We start from the raw sequence: 22,001 nt of genomic DNA on the forward strand, positions 1-22,001 counted from the left end.
GTTAGGCATCATATTTTATGATTTTGTCATTATTTTTGTAAGTAAGTGTCACTAGGTTGTTATTCTATTCAATTGTCATTTTAAAATATCTAAATAACATCTATTACTTTTTTGTAATTTAATGCGTTATGTATTGATGTTATGTTATGTATATGTTATGATCTTAATATCTTTTTTCCAGTCTGCACTTTGTTGACCTGTAACCTGTGACCTGTAACCTGCGACCTGTAACCTGTAACCTGCGACCTGTAACCTGCGGTTTACACAAACCGTATAAAATCTCCTAAAAAGGCAGCAAAAACTACTACATCTTGACAAAAATGCGAAATAGAAAATAAAAAGACACAAAAAGCTCGATTTCATGGATAAAATGAAAAATTGAATATAAAATTTTCAGGACTTTGGAAAAACTACCAAAATTTGAAAATTTGGCAGTCTGTAAAGCAATGAAAATAAAAATGTAACTAACAAAATCAATTTTATTTTTATTTCGATTTTTTGGAATTTCAGGGTCAGTCGGGCCCGTAAAACAACCGATCAAATTGGTGTTATCTGTTTTTACCGGTTGGAGATTTCCCGTTATTCCTAGCCTGATTAGTCTAGTTAAGATTTTAAAAGCATTTATAGTCTAATACCTTTCTTTTCTCAGTTGTTTCACCCTAAAGTGAGGAAATTGACAGTTATAGACCCACTATCAGTCTCAAACAGCACGTTGGAATCTTCGTCTATTCTTAATATTTGGAAGTAAGTTTATTATAGTGCATGTTTTTTATAAGAAAGTGTACGCCCTTTGTCAGGCTCGTGTATGCTTAAGTTATCAAAGCATCCAGACATAGCTTATGCTTATTATATGTTTTTAGTTAATTTTCAGAAAATATGTGAAAATTTGTTCAGATTTTGGGAGCAGTGGAATGTAGCTATCTGTGGAATGTCTTTTTTTACTTGAACTCTACCAAACCTTATAAACAAATACAAAATGACAACTTAAAAAATATTTCAGGCTGACATATATGCTTATGTTATGCTTATAGGAATTCTGCAAATCCGAGCCTTCATATGCTTATAAGCGTTATGCTTATAAAAAAACATGTGTGTACTTGAAAGCAGAAATGATTATAAGGAACAAGAAAATTGAGCTAGGTTATAAAACAGCTTCATCAACTTGTAAAATGAATAAGCTTTAGTAGTAAGCATTTCCAAAATAGTACAGAGGTGTCTGTAGTCTTTGTACCTTACAGTATTATGCCAAGCTTTGATCTCCCTTTCATAAGAGATTCGACATTTCTTAGGATGTTACATTCCACAAAATTGATTAGCTAGATAAATTTAGATAGATATTTTTTTCGTGTAACCTTTTTCTCTCATGTGCAAAATAGGGAGAATCGTCCTAAAATATTCTTACATTATTCTTAGGTTAGGATCAAAATTCATCCTAAATTTAACATGTAATACCTTATTGGTATTATATTTCGCGTGTATTAAAATCGCGAATTTTTTTCGAGGAAACGTTTTTCGCGTGTACTAAATTTCGCGATTGGCAGTTTCTGGAAGTTTTCGCGTGTATTAAATTTCGCGATTCATTAAATTATGCATCTTCAAAAAGTGGAAACAAAGCAAGAAAATGACTGATTTTGTATGAAAAACAACATATTGGGTGCAGACATACCAAATATAGTGACAAAAATTGTAATTAAGGGTAAACAAATAAGTATTTTCGATTTTCGACCTACTTTGAAAATTTTTCGCGTGTATTTAATTTCGCGATTTTGTATTTTTGAAAAATTTAAACGGTATTAAATTTCGCGAAATTTGGCTTAAAAAATCGCGAAATTAAGTACCCGCCAAATTTAATACACGCGAAATATAATACCAATAAGGTACACACAAAAAAACATAAAATGGCATTCGTGAAATTGTTACTGGGGGACAATCTACAGTTAAGAATGCTCTAAAAATGGCATTGTTAGGTTCTGTTGCCGAATTCCATGATGGTGATATCCTTAAGCGTTTTTTTGCGGACAATTTCAACATAGATATTCGTATAAAAAAGCAATAACACAACGCACGTGATGTTATTCTTTTATCAAACACCTACTTAGGCGGTTTAAGGTATTTGGAAACTCATTGCTAGAATGCTCTTTTTTCAGTCAACGAGGCTCCAAGATGTTTGGGTTTGATGAAAAATGGAGCGTTGATGTTTGTAATCATACGATGCAGCCAGATTTAGTATCGTGTGGAGTGTTTTGTTTGTGGGTTAGTATAAGCCGTAATTTATTCGCCTTGAGACAATCAACAATAGCGCAGTAACACCAAAATAGCGCGCGCAGGTTACCTTTTTTACAAATTTTTACAAAGCTCTATTTCATACACCATGTGCTTTGACCACATGGTAACATGTATCTTTGATCTGAATATCTTTTGCATCATGCAATAGTAATTGAAATATTTTTTAGATTCACACCATAACTCCTGGTTTAGCAGATGACTTTCCTCCACAAATTTCGGTTATTTAATTCTGGTCTGTAGATTAAGTTGTAACCCAATAAGTAACCCAATTGGGGTACCCCACCTTTTAGAAACACCCTATTTTTCCTCTTTGAACCTCAGTGGAACATCATGGCTGGGTCAATGGTGTAGCATTCTTTGGCTCGCGCAATTCGCCTGCTTTTGAAAATACCGAAATAACCTTTCAAAATTATTTCTTCTATTTCGTAGTATGCAGAATTGATCATTACTGCTGGTGAAGTTCCTGAAATCCTTAGACCCCCTGAGATAAGATTGTTTAGACAGAGAATAGCAGAAACACTTCTATGGATTGGAGGTTAAATTTTTTACAATTTTTGATTAATTAATTCTGTCCGATTAACGAAGTTTACCTCATATTAGAGTTCGTTGAAATTTATATCCTTTGACCGAAAAAAAAACATATCCACATCTATGGAGAATAAAAAATAACAATATTACATCCAGCTTCTTAATACTTTTAGGCAATGGAGATTGGTGCCAAAAGTTTTGCCGTGTTTGCGGTGAATCCACCCCTCCAAAGAAAATTAGACCTAGAACAAAACCGAAATGGGTAAATATGATTTTATCTTAATTCAGGAAAAAATTGAAATAGTTTTAAAAATCACTTCTTTTTATAAGTTTCCAGGGGATACCGCAATCCGGGACAAAAGGTTGTAGACTTTTCAAAAATACATGAAAAGTTTCAAAAAAAGCTCTGAAACCCCATTTTTACCAGGGCCAATGTTGTTTTTATTGGATTTGTAGAGTTGGGTGACAAGTCTAGAAGCCAAATCCACTCGACATTGAAGGAAATGCATTTTTTAAAAGTCTCCAGGCCTTTTTTGTTGTCTGAGATTGAAGATTGAAAGTTCAATGAGTCTCGCACTTCAACTTTTTCGAGAAGACATCTATAATTAGACCATATTCAAGATGGTTTAATCAATTATAAAGAACTTTTTAGAGCTCTCTGGTGCACCCACCACCCACCACCTGGGTGTGGCTGAAGTTCACCTATTTTCAGTCATTTTCAGTTTTTAAAAGTCTAAAATTCACAATTACTAAAGCCACGAGGATTGCTAGCAAGCCCGTAGGTGTCCTCTGCCAAATAATCACTTGTGGTTCATTTGGGGAATTTCAGGGCTTTTTTTTGCACTATTAACTAATTTTTGAAAAGTCTACAGACCTTTTGTCCATGATTGCAGGTTTGTCGAAACAGGTCGAAAAACACACCCTCGCGAAAACAATATAACCTTATCAAATCCTTTTTTCTTTTAATACGAGTTTTCGCATTTTTTTAGGATAACATTGTATACGTGACTTTATGACTGAGACAATTGACAAATATTAACGACATGACTGAAGGTTGACGGTATTACCAATTTTGCATCACGGTGGTCTGCAGAAATTCGATTGCACGTGCCTCAATGTTATTGTTATTAACATTCAAAAATTCAAAAGAGGAGAGCACTTTATCCTAAAATTGTAAAATATCAAAAGCAAAAATGTCCCTAGATCACTCTCTTATTTTTGAAATGACATATCGTTGACTCTTTTTAACGTTTGACGAGTTTGGTCGAATGTCAAATTAACCTTTATTAAAATAGAACAGATTTAGCCTATCTGCCAAGTTTACAAATTCTATTTATTCACCAAAGCAGCTCGTTCTTACCGAAACTAAAATTTTCATGAATTCATCCTATATATCTTGCAAAACTCAACATGTACGGGCAAAGCTATTAACAATATTAAATTAAATGTATTAAAAAAGGAACAGACGGGCCCAACGAACATCAAACACAAACAAACTGAAATTTGCATTAGAAAAATATAAAAGCTTGAAACATTATGTATTTTTTTATTCAAGGTACAATGCGACCTTTGTATTCCACCAGCTTGGTACCACAATGTTTGTGTTGGAATTCCAAACGATGTTACTCTATGCGACGCTGAATTTCGATGCGACAGCGTTAACGAAATGGTTCGGTAGTGTTTGTTTTTTCATAACATCGATGTATCATTTTTGAAAAGAAATCTTTTGAAAAGAAATCTTTTTTCTTTTCAAAAACATAATTTGTTTTATATTATATTTTTTACTATTATTCTACTATTCTACTATTATTTTTACTACTATTTTATTACTATTATATTTTTACTATTTTAAAAAATAATTTTACTGAACCGATGTTTTTAGTCGAGAGAGTTAAAATTACATTTTAGTACGGACGTCACAAGAACCCGGGGGGGGGGGGCGACTGGGGCAAGATGGGTTACGGGGATGCTCCGCTGGTCAGGGTACCTTTTTTAACCTCCACGAGTCCCAGGTAGGGTCGCAAAAACACCAAAATAGAAAAATCAGTCCCTCGTAGGGTGCCTATTTTTGGAAAATTTGAGAACATTTTGGAATTTCAGTCCCATTCAGGGTCACTTTTTTCGCAAATTTCGAGTCCCACGTAGGGTCCATTTTTCGAACCTCAGTGGAGCACCCCCGTCGGTCGACAAGGGTAGTACCCCTACAAACACAAACACAAAGAGGAGATTCTGAATAAATGAGAAATATTTTTTATTTAAATATGGAAATATCTACATCATTACTACAAGTCTTTCCAAAAGTAGATTTCGAGATTTGGGAGAATTTAATTGGATACTCTATGAACCAGGGGGGGGGTCGTTAGAAAAATCTCAGATATAATGACGTTTACTATGGTGGTGGTGTGACGAATAATGGTAGTTAAAACTGGTAAAATTAGCAATTTTTAGCTATTTTTGTAATTCTTTTAATTTTTTGGATGACTTTTCTGAAAAAATCTGAAAATTTTAATAATTTGAAAAATTTTTCTGTTGGAAATTGTTTGCTGCAAACAAAAAATTCTCGAAATTTTTTTTCAATATAAAAAATACTTTAATTTTAAGGGCAAAACACTGAGTTTTGCACTAAGTGAAAAATGTGTCACAGAAATAATAATTTTTTAGCAATTTTTTGTAAAATCTCCATGACAAATTGTCCCAAATACTTTTACTACCAGGGTAGTAAAATACCTCTTCCAAGAGTCTGGGTGGTGGTATGTAAAATTCGTAGAAATCCTTTTACTACTCATATATGTCTGAGATTTTACTACCGACCCCCCCCCCTGTCCGTACCATTCCTTTGAAGTGTGGACGTTATATATATTTTAAGCTCTATGAGCATTTTCTACAAAAAAACTGAAAAACTCTGATAACTGAAATACTGAATACCCTTAGCTGATAATAAGCAGAGATTCAATGGGTAAAAATTGGTTATTGAGATTTATCATGGACATATATAAAAAAGTCCATGTATTATGTCCATGGATTTATTAACCCGAGGTGATGTAAAAAAAAAGAAAAGATTTATTAGACCCGAGGTGATGTAAAAAAAAACAAAAAAAATTTGAAAGCAAAATTTGAAAAAAAAATTCTACCGTGGTATATCAGAATAATTCAATGGCTGTTTTGCCTACAGGTATATAATAATGAATCTTATATATTTTTCTGGAAAAAAAAATAATTGTAAATGAAAGTTGGAAAAATAGAATAAGGTAAATGAATTAAAGCAAAAAAAATTGTATGATCCTTTTTTATATAAAAAACATCACAGGACTTTGTGTATCCATTTCAACATTATTTTTTTAACAGTTTATAATATTTTCAGTTTGTAAATTTTGTAATTTTTGTAGGAAAGTTTTTCTATAATTTTGAACAACAAGTAGAGGTAAACAGTTTCTTAGCCTAACAATAACCTAACAAAATATTTCTTGTGTTTCTTCCCATTTCAACCCCTTCCCTTTTAGCATCTTTAAATATTGATCACACGCGGGCGATTAGATTGCTTCGTAAAAAACAGCAGTTCAAAATCTATTCACATAACATAAATTGAATGAAAGAGTTTGTAAAGAAGGGGTCGTAAAGAAGTACCAGTAAAAATTATAGCACGAACTTGGTTGTAAAAAAATAAGAAAAATACCTTCTTGTTTAGTCTTTTTTCAATTCAGCATCTGCAGAAAAAGTTGTTGTCAGCAGCCAGCTCAATATGAATATGATTTACAGTTTGATTTCGACAGTGATGTTACTGTTAGACATTTACTCACTGGCGCCAGAAAACTTTTTTTTTTGCAACAATTTGCAACATTTCGAATTTGATGTTTTTTATAAGAACTCTCGTGAGTATCTAAGTTTGAAGAATAGAAAAATAATTTGACATTATTACAAACTTATTATCAATCAAATTCATTCTTCAGAATAAATTCAACAGAATCATAATCTCAATTTCTCCCCTCAAATCACAATGGAAAATCCCAATGTCTGGTGAATAAAACTGTTGAAAGCAAACTGTATTTGTTCTTATGAAAGATTCAATTGATGAAGACCCTCCAATGCTCGGTTTATACGTAGCCTGCACCCCCGCCTGCACCAAATCTTAAATAGTCTTTTTTGGTGCATGTCACGACACTTTCTAGTCCGACAGTAAAATAGTCCAAATCTATAATATAAAATAAATTCACAATTTAGAAGTCTTTTTTTCCGACGTCACTTTTGTCCGAAAACGAAAGATTTTTCACTGAGATAATATTAATTAAAGTTCAATTTACATAATTAGAAATAAAGGACCACAAACTTAATTCCAGCCCCCCCCCATAAAAAAACGAAAAAAAAAACACTCTTGAAAGCCTAATCCTAATAAGCTTCCCAAAATTTAAGAAAACACAAAAGTCGGGTTTATGGGCCCAACCTCAAAGTCGGAATTTTGGATTTTTATACGCACGTGGCTGCTTCCCGGGGGGGGGGGCACTCAAGGTAAATGACCTACCAGACGTTCGGCCCTTAAGGGTAGGTTTTTCATAGTTCAGCTAGTGCATTGTAAGGGTAGGAAATTACAAAACTGCACTGAACTGCACTGTAAGGGTAGGAAATTGTGATAAAAGACCAATTTTGCGAGAAATAAGGGTATGATTTTTCATGGAAATTCACTTCACTGTAAGGGTCCGATTTTAGAAGCCAAATTTTGGGCCGAACGTATGGTCGTTTTCAGATCGAGTGCCCCCCCCCGGGGGGCTGCTTATAAAAGATTTCTAGTAGACACTTTATGACCACTACCTTAATATCGAGAGTCGAATATTGTACCGAATTTTTCCCTGAATTGCAGCCCTTTTTTACAATAAAACAACAGGTAGCATATGTACAATGAATCCGTTCCTAGATGCCAGCAGCCTAACTTTCAACGCGACTTTCAATTTGGGGAGAAAGTGCACTCGCGATTTGAAAACGACAGTAAGTGCGGCCCAAAATTAGGCCTTTAAAATCGGATTATTACAGTGCATTTCTGAATGAATTTTTTGTCCATTAAAAAACAAAATTGGTCAGATTTTCCAAAATTTACTTTAGAAAAACCAGAGGCGTTCCCGGGGGGGTACTAGGGTTGGCGAATGAGGGGTATGTGCGGACGGGACCTCCAAAAACCGACCCTTAGAGAGACTGATTTTTGCTAAAAAGGTGACCTTTAGAGAGACTTTTTGAATTTCTTTTTTCGATTTTTGAAAAAAGTCATACCCTTAAAGTCTCTCTGACTTTATTACAATTTTTTCTCTGGAAATCAAAAAATCTTGAATTTTCCGACCCTTAGAGAGACTAATTTAAAACTTTCTGATTTTTCCTACCCTTAGAGAGACTTTAAAAGGTGAAAAAACCAACCCTTACCGTCCGCACATACCCATCATCCATTTTTGCCTAAGTACCCCCCCCCCCCGGGGGCGTTCCCTCTGATCTGTTTTGATAAAGGGGATGCTAATCGTGTATAAAACTCCCGTCCGAGAGTTACCCCGAATTTGGGGTAACCTGTTTCAATTCTTTTAAAAAGGTTTGAATATTTTCAAAAATACTATCAACATTGAATCGCAAAAAGTCAAAGCAAGAGAAGTGTTGTGTATCCACCAGGGGTTAAAGAGGATGCTCACCCCCCAAAATTAGAGATTGCCAAAAAAGAAAACGATCGAAACTTGTTGATGCTCGCTGTGGTGTTTTGTGGTCTTATGCTGACTAACTTTCTCCTTTTTAGAAGATCTTTTAAGCTGTTTGACCTTTTGTATAAAAAATTTTTACTAATAACTATTATTCCTGCCAACCTTCGACTTTTGGGGCCTCTTTCATCCATTCTATCTTTAATCGACACTAAAGTAAGACCAGTGTGCCGCAAAATTTTAAAGATTATCAGGTATGAATTTTTCTGAAAAAATATTGAGCAAATCGACTTACTAGGTATAAAACTTCCATTTCAAGTATCAACAGCTCATGTTTTTTATTTTAGGAGCTTTATTTTTGATGCTAAATCGGTATAAATTGGGGCATTTCTAGACATTTTTTAAAGTTGAAAATTTAAAAATTTTCCTTTTTTCAGAAAACTCTATGAGTATGACATTCCAAATTATAACAAGGAAACAGATATCAAGTTATCATTACCACCACCACATATAAATAAAAGTTTTTTAACTCAAAGTTTCCGGGCGTTACTTTCAACCAGTCACTGCTCTTACAGTTTAATATTTTCACTTAATGGTTAATGATGGAGGGCGCAAATAAGGACAAAAAACAGGGGCGCCAATTTCATGTTTTGCACCACCAAGAAAATTAAGCCAGGCCGCTACTGTTGACGACCTCAATGCTAAGGGCTAACCACTGTATCTCGTCTTCAAAACTCATTCATAAAAAACACCCCCTGTTCTCACAGACCCGGTAGGATTTTTTCAGTCAGTGGGGACAGAAAAAACGGACTGGCATTCGAAGGGGGTTTGATATTCCCACAATTTTTTATGGCTGGGTTTTTTTTCTATTCTTTTATTTTCAAGTCAGAAAATTCAGTGGGGATGGGAAAATAATAGCATAATATTTTGCAGTGAGGATTTGTTTATCTGATTATTTTCAGTGGAGACAAAAATTGGAGGATAATTTTCCACCCCAGGGACGATATTTTGGCCAATTTTTCCAGTGGGTCTGTGAGAAGGGGATGCATAAAAGTATCAGGGATTTAATCACCTTGGTAATGATACAGTAGAACCGTACTACAGTAGGAAGGTGAAACTGAGTTCTTTAAAATCGAAACAGGGGTATTACAAGGCGATCCACTTGCACCTTTCTTATTTATCATCGTTCTGGACTACGCACTAAGAAAGGCCATAAAGAGTTCTGATGGATTGACTTTGTTTAGACGAAGAAGCCGCCGTCACCCTTCAATTCATCTTGCCGACTTAGACTTCGCAGACGATATTGCCCTAATTGACGAAAGCATCAAAGAGGCAGAGCGTGTTCTCCACAAAGTTGAATTAGCAACACAATCTATTGGCTTGTTTTTGAATATACAAAAAACCAAATACTTGCATATCAACTCAACAAACAACCAAAGCTTCAAAACCATTGATGGATCAGAACTTGAAAAGGTCCAAGACTTCAAATACCTCGGCTCGTACTCCGAAACATCTACTGAAGTCAATACGAGAATGGCACAAGCTTGGTCTGCTCTCAACAGGCTTGATACATGCTGGAAGTCGAAAATTTCTGCTAAAACGAAACTAAAGATCTTTGATGCGACAATCATGTCGATCCTTTTTTATGCATGTGAATCCTGTCCCTCAATAAATCTCTCGAGAGAAAAATTGACGGGACCTACACAAGGATGCTGAGAAGGGTGAAAAACATCAATCCCCAATCACATACCACCAACAGAGTCCTCTACGGAGGGCGACCTCCAATCAGCAAAGTCATTCAAATCCGCCGTCTCCGCCTAGCTGGCCATATCATACGTGGTAACGAACCTGCAACAAAACTTTTGTTCTGGGAACCTGAAAAGCCTAGACGAAGAGGTCGACCAACCAAAACGATTAAATCACTGATACATGAAGACACTGGGTTGGAAGAGAGGGAACTTATACGGCTGATGCACGACAGAGATAGATGGAGGGAACACATCATGTCACCCCAAGTGGATGCCTAAAGTAAAGTAAGTAAGAACCTCTAATTAGCGGACACCATCGGGGAAAGGGGATAGTGTCCGCTAATTAGAAGTGTCCGCCTTTTAGAAACTTTTGATCTCGGAGCTCCAATTTTGAAATTAGGCCATTCCAGGGTGTCGAAAATACAAAATTGGAGTCTAAAGTACTTATATGCAGACACTAGGCCATAGAAGAGCTCGGGTGACTGGCAAGAGGTTAAATCGAGGTGGTGGGTACGGACTTGAAGTACCAGTGATTTATGATTTCTTTGGCCCACCTAAATTTGTTGAATGGGTCGAGGGAAAACTGGAAATTTGTAGAAATAATTTGAATAATAAGACTAATAAGTGCTTGAAAGAAAAATTTTTTTTTTTCAATTTTGGACGTCTGTGACCCGTTTGACATTCAATGTCCGCTAATTGGAGAGCTAAAATAGGGGTTTTGGCCATTTCGTGCGAAAAAATTTGTCCGCTAATCAGAGGGTCCGCTAATTGAGTGTCCGCCTTTTAGAAACTTTTTTATGAGGATTTGACTAGGACACGGCCGGGGAAAATGAAATTGTCCGCTAATCAGAGGTGTCCGCCTTTTAGAGTGTCCGTTAATTAGAGGTTTTACTGTAGTCGTTGAAATTAAAATAATTTATCAAAAGGCCTATTGTTTGTAATTTTAACATTCACTTCGACTTGCATTATGTTATGAGGCACAGTAGTGAAAGATCGTACCATTCAGTCGGCAATTGCTCACTCTCGATTGAAAGAATAGTTCCATTTATACTGAGACGAGTAGTTTTTAAAATGTGATCTGTGGAAGAGATCCTATTTATTGAAACATGAATGAAAAGTGCACTCCTCCATAAGGCTCATTTTCTAAATTATTGCACGTCTCAGACAAATTGATTGTCTCAGTATAAATAGAGCTAATGCTGTTGCTTTACAGAGGTAAGAAACAAAAAAAGGTACACATATCTCAAAAATATACAAGATACGCAGTGCTGATGTACCAATAAGGCCGAAAGATCTCCTGGTTAAATATAGTTTGAAAGGGATTCTCGTTTCTTCACATATATTTCGAATTTTGAAAAGAATTTAATCAGGTCAAAACGATTAATAGAAAAAATAACAAAAAATATAAAACACGTATCAAAGAAAAATTGTGCCTACTCTTTTGTACTTACTTGTAGGGGTTTTTTTTCACTTTGCAATTTTTCGGAAAAAAATCACTCCAATAGCATTTTATAATGACCCCCCCCCCATTTTGCCCAAACCTTTATTTTCATAGGGGTTTTTGGGAAAACCACCCGAAAATTCCTCTACAATAATACCCCCCATTTTTCTCCCAGAGTACCATCCCCTGCTTATTGACCCCCCAACAATTAAGCACAAAAGAGTAGCTGGAAAAGTCGCAATTCTTGCGTAAGTTTAGTTTTTACTAGGTTTCAAAATTCATGATGAACAAGCTACATGCTGAATGGACCTACCTGAAGATTGATGTAATAAGACAATTGAAAAATAATCGTATTACAACAATAGTATGAAAATGCAGAATAATACAAGAACAACTCGAGAAATTCAAGAAATCCGGCATTTCTCGGATGTTCTGTACCAAAATCAGTTTCATCGGAAATTGAAACCATGCTTAATTGTGGAAATTCTTATAAATAATGTTCTTGTTTGAAAAAAAAACAAAGATATAAAACGAAAAAAACCAATGTAAATCTACAAAAACGGCAATTTCCGTCATTTTCGGTCGGAAAAAATTTTTTCTAAAAAAATCGAACTCGATTATGTTTTGAACATTGCGAATACGCATCTTTCTGCAAAAAGTCAGAAAAAACTAAAGATGAAAATTCGAGAAAATGTCAAAAAAACCGGTTTTTCCGGCATATTTCCGGCATTTTCGCCCGGAAAAAAATGTTTTTCGAAAATCGGGCTCCGTCACATTTTAGGTTTTGTCATTTTGCATCAGTGTGCAAAATTTCATAAAAGAAACAATAAGTACAGCTCGAGAAATTCAAGAAATACTTTCTTTCCGGCGAAAATAGGTTGTTCCGGCGATTTTTAAGTAGTTCCGGCTTCAAAAATCAATTTTATTGAAAAGTGAAACATGCTTGATGGTGAGCATTGCTATTAATAATGTTTTTGAATGAAAAAACAACCAATTTAAAGGAAAAAGTCCAATAAAAATCCAGAAAAACAGCGATTTCCGGCATATTTTCGGCCGGAAAAATTTTTTTCTCAAAATTCGGACTCGACCATGTTTTATGAATTGTTAATACGCATCTTTGAGCAAAAAATCAGAAAAAACTAATGATAAAATCTCGATAAAATGCCAAAAAAACAGTTTTTCCGGCATATCTCCGGCATTTTCGGCCGGAAAATTTTTTTTTTGAAAATCGGGCTCCGTCACATTTTGGGCATTGCCATTATGCATCTTTGTGCCAAAATCAGAAAAAACTAATGAGCGAATCCTGAGAAAAGCTGGTAACAGACGGACGAACGGACGGACATCAGTTAATTTATAGGACCTCCGAGGTAGGTCCAAAAAGTCACAAGTTATTCTAGGGCTAAAAAATAAAAAATACATTGGTCACCCCCCGAAAATGAGGGGTTTGAAATTTTTACTAAATTCAAAAGAAGGGGCAGCTTGTGGAATTTTCAAATAAAAGTACCCTGTACAAAAAGAGGGTTATCATACGGTTATTATCTAAATAGATATTATTCAATGGTTACTTCATCGTAAACGTCTGAGTTGGATTGTCTGTCAATAATAATTTTAATACATGAACTGTTCTAAAGATTTCATCAAAAGCCATAGCATCCTTAGGTCTCTTGCAATCTTCTCGACCCAACAATTGAAGTTATGCATTATATTTTCACCCGTGGTAGTCTTATCACTTTCAGTATCATTGGTATTTAGAGTCTCATCCATTTCATATCCATCGTTCAGTTGATAGCTGAAATGGAAATGGAAGTGCTTTACTAATAGGCTATGGTTAAAGCAGGTATCATAAAAGAAGAAGGGGCCATCCACATAGTACGTACGCAGTGAAAGGGGGAGAGGGGGTTCTCTGCGTACAAGGGGTTGTCAAATATTTGGAAATTTATTGCGTATGCACTATATGGACAATCACTAACGCTGGTGCTTCGCTAGTGCAATCTAAAAATATGATCTTTAATTTTATTTTATATTAATTTTCATTTTTATAGTACAGAATGGAGAATACAAAATTTACAGTAAACAATGGGCCATTTCATTTTATATCCATCCATACAGCGGATAGAGAGGCCAGACCCCAGAGGGTCTAAGGAATTTTTTTTTACCAGGGGGTAAAGAATCATTCTAAAACTTCCAGGGTGTAACAGGCTGATTTTAGTTCGTTCGACATCACTTATGAAGAAATGCCTTATAAAATATTGATAGATGTTCATATTTCTCTTTTTATTTACTGTCGCACGTGCTAACCTAACTGGATCTAAATTTTTCCACTTACCAAAGACCGTTCTCTTTCAAAGAGGCTGCAGACAGATATTTTGTGTAGATTTTGTTGACGGTTGATGCCTCGTCGAATCTGAAACGAGAAGACAAAATAGATAAAACTCTTTCTAATCAATGATTCGAAGGAGTCCAACTTTTCTGTTTATGACTTAACCCATAAAAGTTGGAAGAAGGATATATATAGCTGCTGGTCTTATAATTCACACCAAACAAAGGAATCAAAAAGTAGTTTCTTTAAGATTCAAAATAATTTTTATTAATGCACGCATTAGTATTCAAATTTTTTTATGATTAAGGGGTCACAGGTTTGACAGCAAAATGTTTTTTCTTTCAGAAGTCATATTGAGGGGGCCACACTAAAAAAATAAAGCATCTTTTTTTTTTGAGATGACAGAGAGAAAATAATGTTCACTTTTCCATAATGCATGGTAAGAAAAATCTTGAATTTATTTACACAGCAAAACAATTAACTTATTATGAACAAATTGGGCACTTCCTCCCCTAGATTCAAAAAGAGGAGGTTAACTTTTGGGGCAAAACCTTTGGATGAGGGGCACAGTTTAAATGGTGCGTTGGAGAAAATAGGGGGTAGAATTTTCAATAGGGAGTTGACAAATTTATTATTCAGTTTTCCTTCTCAAATCCTTTGATTTAAGAGCATTCGATTTTGATAACCTTTCCAAAAAAAACAAGCTACATGCTGAATTGACCTACCTGAAGGCTAATGTAATATGAAAATAGAAAAGATGGCAACAATAGTAAGAAAATGCGAAATGAAAAATTCGAAAAAAATACCAAGTCAATCGCGAAAAATGACAAAATGAAATCTATCTTTCTACCAAAAAAAAAAAAAACCTTATTGCTCAAAAAAGACTTATCTGTTTTTAGATAATTTTTAATTTAGGTTTTTGCTTTTTGTTTTAGTCTATCATTTTTATTGTCTGTTTTAAGTCTTTTACGTGTTCAGTAGTTAAAGAAATTCTTCCTAATTATACTAGTATTCCTTTGAATTACAAAAAGGTGGCCCATCTCGAATATCTTGCTGATATGAGGTCTCCATTCTAGCATTGTTTAGTTTATTATATCATTGAACCTAAATCTTTGTATCATTTTTACTATTACAATCATGAAAAATAAATACTACTACTGTTACTGCTAAAGGACCTTCTCATCCAATCTAATCAATTTATTTTCATTCCTAGCGATTTTAAGATGGTCTTCAAATATAATGAAACAATGAAAACAATGTACAATTGAAGTCAAATATATCTTTAAACTAGTTTAAAGCTAGAAAATTCTTTTCTCCATATTTTGAAAGGTTAACAATCATTAAATTCAAACATAAAATTCAAACAAAAATAAAAAACATGCCCATATGATATGGACCTTACTCAGTGCTGCAAATAAGGAGGTTCCAGTTGGTCGGTAATTTTACAAGCGTAACACGAGAATAACTTACCCAGGGTTTGGGAGCACTTTAAGGCCCCAAGCTGAGGTTCTAGGGGGCAGAGCCCTTTTATAAAATTTTGGAGCCTGAAATGACCCTAAAATTGGCTAAACACGGTTGCCTTACTATCTGGTACGTATGGTCAAGCGTTTTTTCGCAGGTTCGTAGGTAATGCGAAAAGGAGTTCCTTCACGTTTTCCGCCCACCATAGAGAGGGCGCCAACAGGGCGGATGTAGAAATCTGGGTCTAGCACACAATGGTGCTTGCATACTTTAAAAATGGTACACTTTTTTAAAAACACATCTCGGTGGACCTCTTTGGACGTTGAGTTAACCTAAAAATTCGTTGTTTTTTCTTTTCATGTTACAAACATTCGAAATGGAACATATCGCAAACGAACATGCTGTGAAGTATACTTACGTACGAACGAATGGATAAGATACACAATTGATATACTGATAGTAGAGACAACACGTGAACCATATCAAACTAAGACAAATATTCGAATGAGGCTAAGAACTCGAGATATCTCAAAAGACAAACAAAGTAATACGGTGGACGCGGTGGCAATCCATGATCGAAAAAAGCATGAAGAACCTCTGTTTGGCATAATAGTACGACAGGTTTCGTCCAGGTAGGAGAAGTTGCACCCTTTCTTATAGCAATCTCTTTTCGTGCCACACCCACCTCGAGTTGAAAAAGACAATACGTAGTCAATTAATACGACGGAATATTTAAAGTGGACAAGAATACGAAACTGAAGTTAACCAAAACGAACATCATTATGAGATCAGTATACAATATGAATATTAACTAAGAGCAATATATAATGCATAAATAACTGTATTTTCATCACACCGAAAAACCAAATTATAACAAAATATAATTGTATCTTTCATTTGCCCTATTTTAGAGTCGGGAAGCGGGTAAAGGTGATATGTAAAGGTAAAGGAATTAGCGAAGAACCGAACAATGCCTATGCACCAGCTTCTGGGTATATACCAAACAAGGAACACGAACCTGGGGTGACCTCCTTCTAGATTCAAGTCCTTGAACTTTGACAAGAAACCCTACACCACAGAAAATGCCATAAAGGACGCTTCCATATTCGGCATGAATAACGTAAGCCTGAGAGAGAAAGCACATGCTGAGGATCCAAACCTAGAGAAACTCTCCAGATGGGTCCAAGCACGAGAAGCAGGCCGAGACAAGACGACACATGTCAAACGTGTTCGACACGAATCGAACAAATACAACATGTCACAAGAGGAGATAGACGAGATGACGTAAGGAAGCTCAAAAAGGCAGGGAAATATAGCAACAGACACAAAATATCCCGCAACAGGTTCAATTCCAGCCATTAGTCAAGGAGATGCCTAGAAAATGGTAAAGAATGCCACCTGTCCTGGAAAGAAGACGATCAAACGAATCAACGCAGATCACTTCACAACGTTAAAACAAAATGACTCAAACCAAAACCACTCCACACCCAATGCCATGAAGAAGATGACTACGCCAGCAGACAAATGGGTCGACGTCAAGATAAGCGGCACAAAACACACAATCTTCGCGGCCACAGGCAGTGAGCACACCATCACACCTGAACACTACAACAGCGCCATGGGACCCCCTGGAAGAGCCAGACATCATACCCAGGCCAAATAATTCCTGAAAACACAGGGAGTGATAACGGATGTGGACACACGGGAACGCTATGACTACGTGTGGAAAAGCTATAAACGTTGTGATAAAAGACAAAAGTAATGGCCAAATCAGGATGAACAAAGACATACACCACGCAATGCTGGAATGAAGCGCACCCGATTTCACGATTTCAAACACTACAGGAGATCCGCCACGACTTGAAGGAAACAAAGATTTTCAGCTAAATTGACATAGGCTGGGGTTACCATAAACTCCAGGTAGATAAGAAATCCAAAGAAAAGAGCATCTTCAAAACACAGGAAGGTCTACAAAAATTGAGAGACTCTGCATTTTAGACTTACAGCCTCAAGCGGCGTCTTCCACAATCAGATACAGAAAGCATTTGCTGGTCTCCAAGGTGTTACTACATTGCATGACAACATCCTAGTCTATGGAAGAGACTGGAATGATCATTATTATAGAAACCTCGAGGCATTCCTGGATTATTTTAAAAAGAATGGCACAATCCTCAAACCATCCAAATTGACGTTCAGACAGACAAAAATCAAATAGTTTGGTCGAACATTCCATTCTAAACGTGTGACATCGGACCCAAAGAAAATCCAAAACATCAAAGACGGAGGCAGACCTGAAAATACTGAGGATGTTCTACCACGTCTACCACAGCCAGCAGAAAAGACATCACTGAAGCAGAATGAGAAGAGAATGAGATCATGCAGAAGAGGAAGCAATCTCACCATCATAAAGACAACAAGCCATATGTGAAGCATCACAGCATCCAGTTAGGGGACACTGTTCTCCTGAAACAACAGAACACCGAATCCAAACCACCCTTCGATCAATTGCCATATAAAGCCATCTCAGTCAATGGACACCAAATCACAGCAGCACAACCAGATCGAACAAGAAACGCACAGAAATGGAAAATCTACAAGAAACCAGAGTCAACAATGACAAGAGCAACAATAATTGCTCATAGAAGTGTAGACCTGGGGGGGGGGTGGGTACTAGGGTTGGCGAATGAGGGGTATGTGCGGACGGGACCTCCGAAAACCGACCTTTAGAGAGACCGATTTTTGCTGAAAAGCGGACCCTTAGAGAGACTTTTTGAATTTTCTTTTTCGATTTTTGAGAGAGTCATACCCATCATCCATTTTTGCCTAATTACCCCCCGGGTAACAATCTTGTTCTACATTTTTAGACTAGCCCTATAATAAAGAGATATATGTATATATAATATAGTATGATACGATATGATATTGGCTTTGGTTACTTTTACACAATATATGACTATCGTTTTTAGATCAACGGCACAACTCTGCCCCTTTCTGACAAAAGGAAGTAACTCACTTTCTCTTGATTTTGAGAAAAAAGGGCAACAACGTTTGCAGCAAATGTTCAAAATACGATATCCATTTCAAAAAAAAAATTAACGAAATTTATTTCCTAATACATCTAGCCACAAATTCCAACACCCTCACATAAATATCAACACCTTCATGCTCACTTTCAGAGTCTACAGATACAGTCCTATTCAACTCTTCAAGTTCCAAACTGTTTAGAGGTAGCATGATTCTTGGAAGCACTTTTTTGATAGAGTCAGGCTCAGGAAGATCACGTGTGCCTTTGAATCTTGCAAGTAATTGGAGAACCTCTCCCAGATCACGTTGAAAGATATTACTGATGGCTGTGTTACGTTTTGACTCCATTTGATTAATTTGAAACCATAGTTGCCTGGGTGTTTTGTAGTGCTCAGTGCTGACAGGGTGGTGGTTATGTGCGTCACGCCACGTTGAAAGAATATTTTGAATCCTCAAGCCAAAAACATGATGGAGAGCTGCAATATGAACTTCGTTTTCAATGTCAAGGATGCCGTTTTTTTCCATTATATTGAAAATGTTGTAAAATTTATTGGATACCTTACAGAACACGTCTCTCCATAATCGTTCAATGCGGACATTATGAACAGACTTTCCAGATATAAAAGCGTTATGGTCAGGCCCATTCAGAGACTCCATCAAAGATTTGACATGAACAAATTCCCCGCCATGATCTGCTCTTACACGACTTGGAACACCTGACACTTTAACGCCTTCAATAAAGTCACACACCATTGTTTTTGCCAGGTTATTTGTATGAATTTTTAAATATATAATAAAGCGACTAAAACCATCAATGCAACTGTGTATGACAAAGTTCCACCTGATAGAGAAAAAAGATAACAGCTTAAAAATCTTGGTGACAAACTTTATGAACCCTTACTTCATGAGATTTCTGAATAGTTCTAAACTTAGTTCTCAAAGTGGAAATTTTTAGGGGACATCTACAGCCTTTGGAAGTTATTTCAGTGAAAAAAAATAAATTTAGTCATGTAATGGAAAAGACAGCTTCAAATAGACCTTTTTATAAATTACGTCACAAACATCACTTGCCTCATATTCAAACAATTACCATGGTGTTACAATTAACCTTGGACACTAAACATATTTTTATAAACATAGTCAAACGTGCGCACCGCACTGGGCTCAACTTCAGATTTTCCCGTTATTAGAAGGCCCAATTGTAACATTTCAAATATTTAGTATTAGGTAGCAAATATACTTTGTCCGTTTTGGCTGAAACTCGTCCCCAGGCCCCAAAAATCAAAATTTTCAAAAAATGAAAAAAAAAACCCCAGATATTCACCCAAGGAACAAGTGTGCCAAATTTCAGCCAAATCCGACCTTTTTTGAAGTGTCCAGGCTGCCAGCCTCGTTTTGGTGAAAAACTCGTCCCCAGGCCCCAAAAATCAAAATTTTCAAAAAATGAAAAAAGCACCCCCAGATATTCACCCAAGGAACAAGTGTGCCAAATTTCAGCCAAATCTGACCTTTTTTGAAGTGTCCAGGCTGCCAGCCTCGTTTTGGTGAAAAACTCGTCCCCAGGCCCCAAAATCAAATTTTCAAAAAATGAAAAAAATGCCCCCAGATATTCACCCAAGGAACAAGTGTGCCAAATTTCAGTCAAATCCGACCTTTTTTGAAGTGTCCAGGCTGCCCCAAAGTAGTTTCTTCTGGCCAACATAAGCATTTTTATTGCCAGATATCAAAATGAAATTCAGGTTGATAATACACGTTGAAATGTTGAAACAGGAATACAACTGTTACTTTGTGTAGTGCTGACATACCTTCTCTGATTTTCTGATTCCATCATAGAAACTATCTGGCCTTTAAATTTTATAAATAAAACCTGAGTGCTGTTAAAAAAAATAACTCTAGCTACTTTGCAGACCAGATAGTTGCTATAATAGAATTTGACAGAATTTGGTATATATCAGCATTACAAAAAGCTACGACGCTAAATTTAACAGTAAAGAGAGTCCTAATACTTTAACTTTTCCCCTGCTCTCAAAAGGCCACTGAATAAGGCGGTCATCGAAAAAATGCTCTGTTCGCGTCGCTACGGGTGTTAAAAATGCATGCGGGCGGACGGGCGGTCAAAAACAACATTCCCGGGTTTTTTTAATCACGCCAGTAACTCAGGGGCGGATGGTAACGCGAGCAAAACTATTTTTCAATGGTTGTCAGAGCAATTGAGAAAAAAGCTATACTTTAAAAGAACAAATTGCTTTTCCCAGATTTTTTCCCGCATCTCTGCACCGGGAAATCAGCGAAAAATTTGATGCGGGCGGGTGACGCGAATAGAACAATTTTTCGATGACCGCCTAATTAATTTTGCAGAAATCAATCTTTAAGTATAACCTGATTAAACTATGATGTGTATCAATGTGCCACAGGTGATTAGGAGTTGGAACACTGTAAACTCTACGTGGCACCACTTGTGCCCATCTTCTTGCAGTTGCCTCTGGATTCGAGAAAGAAAGTAATCTAGCTACTCTGTCACGTTGAACAATGTGAGGAGGATTTCCAGTCCGAAGAAGAGCAGTAACCTCACGAATACCAGAGTTCGGAAAATCTAAAGCTATTTTTCGGATGAGAATCAAAAGGTCATCATCGGAAATGATAGAATAGCGCTCCCTTGGTGTTGGAATGTTATTGTCTTTCATGAATCTGGTCAGAGTGTTTCTATGCATAGAGCCACCAAGTAACCCTTTTTCAGCAATTTCTTTGACATTATGTCCAATGGACAAAAGGAATTTCAAATGTGTTATGTCAATGTCATATGGGTTATTTCCTTTTTTCCCAGAAACTGTCTTTTTGCTGTAACGAGACTTTTTTTCTTCATTAACAGAAGCCAAAGGGAGTGCATTATATCTCGATTTTAATCTAGAAACAAGACCATGTACTCGTTGTACATTAGCCTCGTTTGTGTTGCCTTGAGCTAACCTTTGAACATTCACATTGGCTTGATTAAGCTTTTTTTCAAATTCTGGATCTTTGGTTTCAGGAAAAGATCTAGCTAAGCCACGAATGTACAACTCAATGTCCTCTAAAACTTCTTCGTGGCCTAATGTTCCAGCCCTCGCAATTCTGTCAGACATGATTATTGATGATGATGATGGAATGACAAAGCCAAAAGACAGTTAAAACAACACATGACTACTTCAACTTCATTCTGTCATTCGATTCAAACAGATGTGATCCTTAGTTTTGATAGCAATAATGAGTCCAAAAAAAATCGTACATGTACTACTTTGAATATTAAAAGAACTATTCTTCTTACCACTTGTGTTTTTTGATGGTTTGGTTTCGTTGCCTGCTTTCTTCATGCTTGAAAATTGAAAACCTTTCTTCCCTACCGAGAAACATGTTTTCTTAAATTTATCGGGATATCGGATACGAAAATCGGGGTATCGGATACGAAAACAACCTTTTGCCCCTGGAAAACCTAGTTTCTTTGTCAGAAACAGTATTACTCTATTTAAAGTGCATTTCGTACGCCATAGCTTTGT

The 22,001-nt window shown here is 36.1% G+C and overlaps 2 protein-coding genes and 1 long non-coding RNA gene across 3 annotated transcripts; 1 reads left to right on the forward strand and 2 right to left on the reverse strand.

Moving 5' to 3' along the window:
* Positions 1 to 648: 648 nt before the first annotated feature.
* On the forward strand, positions 649 to 4,564 carry LOC136800140 (uncharacterized). Its single transcript, XM_067056751.1, has 5 exons — positions 649 to 744; positions 2,148 to 2,253; positions 2,716 to 2,821; positions 2,988 to 3,076; positions 4,370 to 4,564. Exons 2-5 carry the CDS (start codon positions 2,164 to 2,166, stop codon positions 4,490 to 4,492), a joined length of 408 nt encoding a protein of 135 aa, XP_066912852.1. The 5' UTR covers positions 649 to 744; positions 2,148 to 2,163; the 3' UTR covers positions 4,493 to 4,564.
* A 6,983-nt stretch (positions 4,565 to 11,547) lies between these two features.
* On the reverse strand, positions 11,548 to 21,994 carry LOC136800142 (uncharacterized). The gene is made up of 3 exons (XR_010845676.1): positions 21,773 to 21,994; positions 13,993 to 14,070; positions 11,548 to 13,455 (listed from the first exon to the last, which is right to left on the reverse strand). It is a non-coding gene; the product is annotated as an uncharacterized lncRNA (long non-coding RNA).
* Positions 16,076 to 21,766, reverse strand: LOC136800141 (uncharacterized). Its single transcript, XM_067056752.1, has 2 exons — positions 20,851 to 21,766; positions 16,076 to 19,312 (listed from the first exon to the last, which is right to left on the reverse strand). Exons 1-2 carry the CDS (start codon positions 21,588 to 21,590, stop codon positions 18,550 to 18,552), a joined length of 1,503 nt encoding a protein of 500 aa, XP_066912853.1. The 5' UTR covers positions 21,591 to 21,766; the 3' UTR covers positions 16,076 to 18,549.
* Positions 21,995 to 22,001: the final 7 nt, after the last annotated feature.

This window comes from Clytia hemisphaerica, unplaced genomic scaffold (assembly GCF_902728285.1).
Source record: "Clytia hemisphaerica strain Z4C2 unplaced genomic scaffold, Clytia hemisphaerica genome assembly, whole genome shotgun sequence".
Taxonomy (NCBI): domain Eukaryota; kingdom Metazoa; phylum Cnidaria; class Hydrozoa; order Leptothecata; family Clytiidae; genus Clytia; species Clytia hemisphaerica.

Bases quoted from the DNA above. Each gene is read 5' to 3' on its own strand.
- LOC136800140 (XM_067056751.1), top strand. From the start codon at position 2,164: ATGTTTGGGTTTGATGAAAAATGGAGCGTTGATGTTTGTAATCATACG. The intron at 2,254-2,715 runs GTTAGTATAAGC...TCTATTTCGTAG, and splicing joins GTGGAGTGTTTTGTTTGTGG to TATGCAGAATTGATCATTAC. The intron at 2,822-2,987 runs GTTAAATTTTTT...TAATACTTTTAG, and splicing joins AACACTTCTATGGATTGGAG to GCAATGGAGATTGGTGCCAA.
- LOC136800141 (XM_067056752.1), bottom strand. From the start codon at position 21,590: ATGTCTGACAGAATTGCGAGGGCTGGAACATTAGGCCACGAAGAAGTT. The intron at 19,313-20,850 runs GTTATACTTAAA...TTTCTCTATCAG, and splicing joins ACACATCATAGTTTAATCAG to GTGGAACTTTGTCATACACA.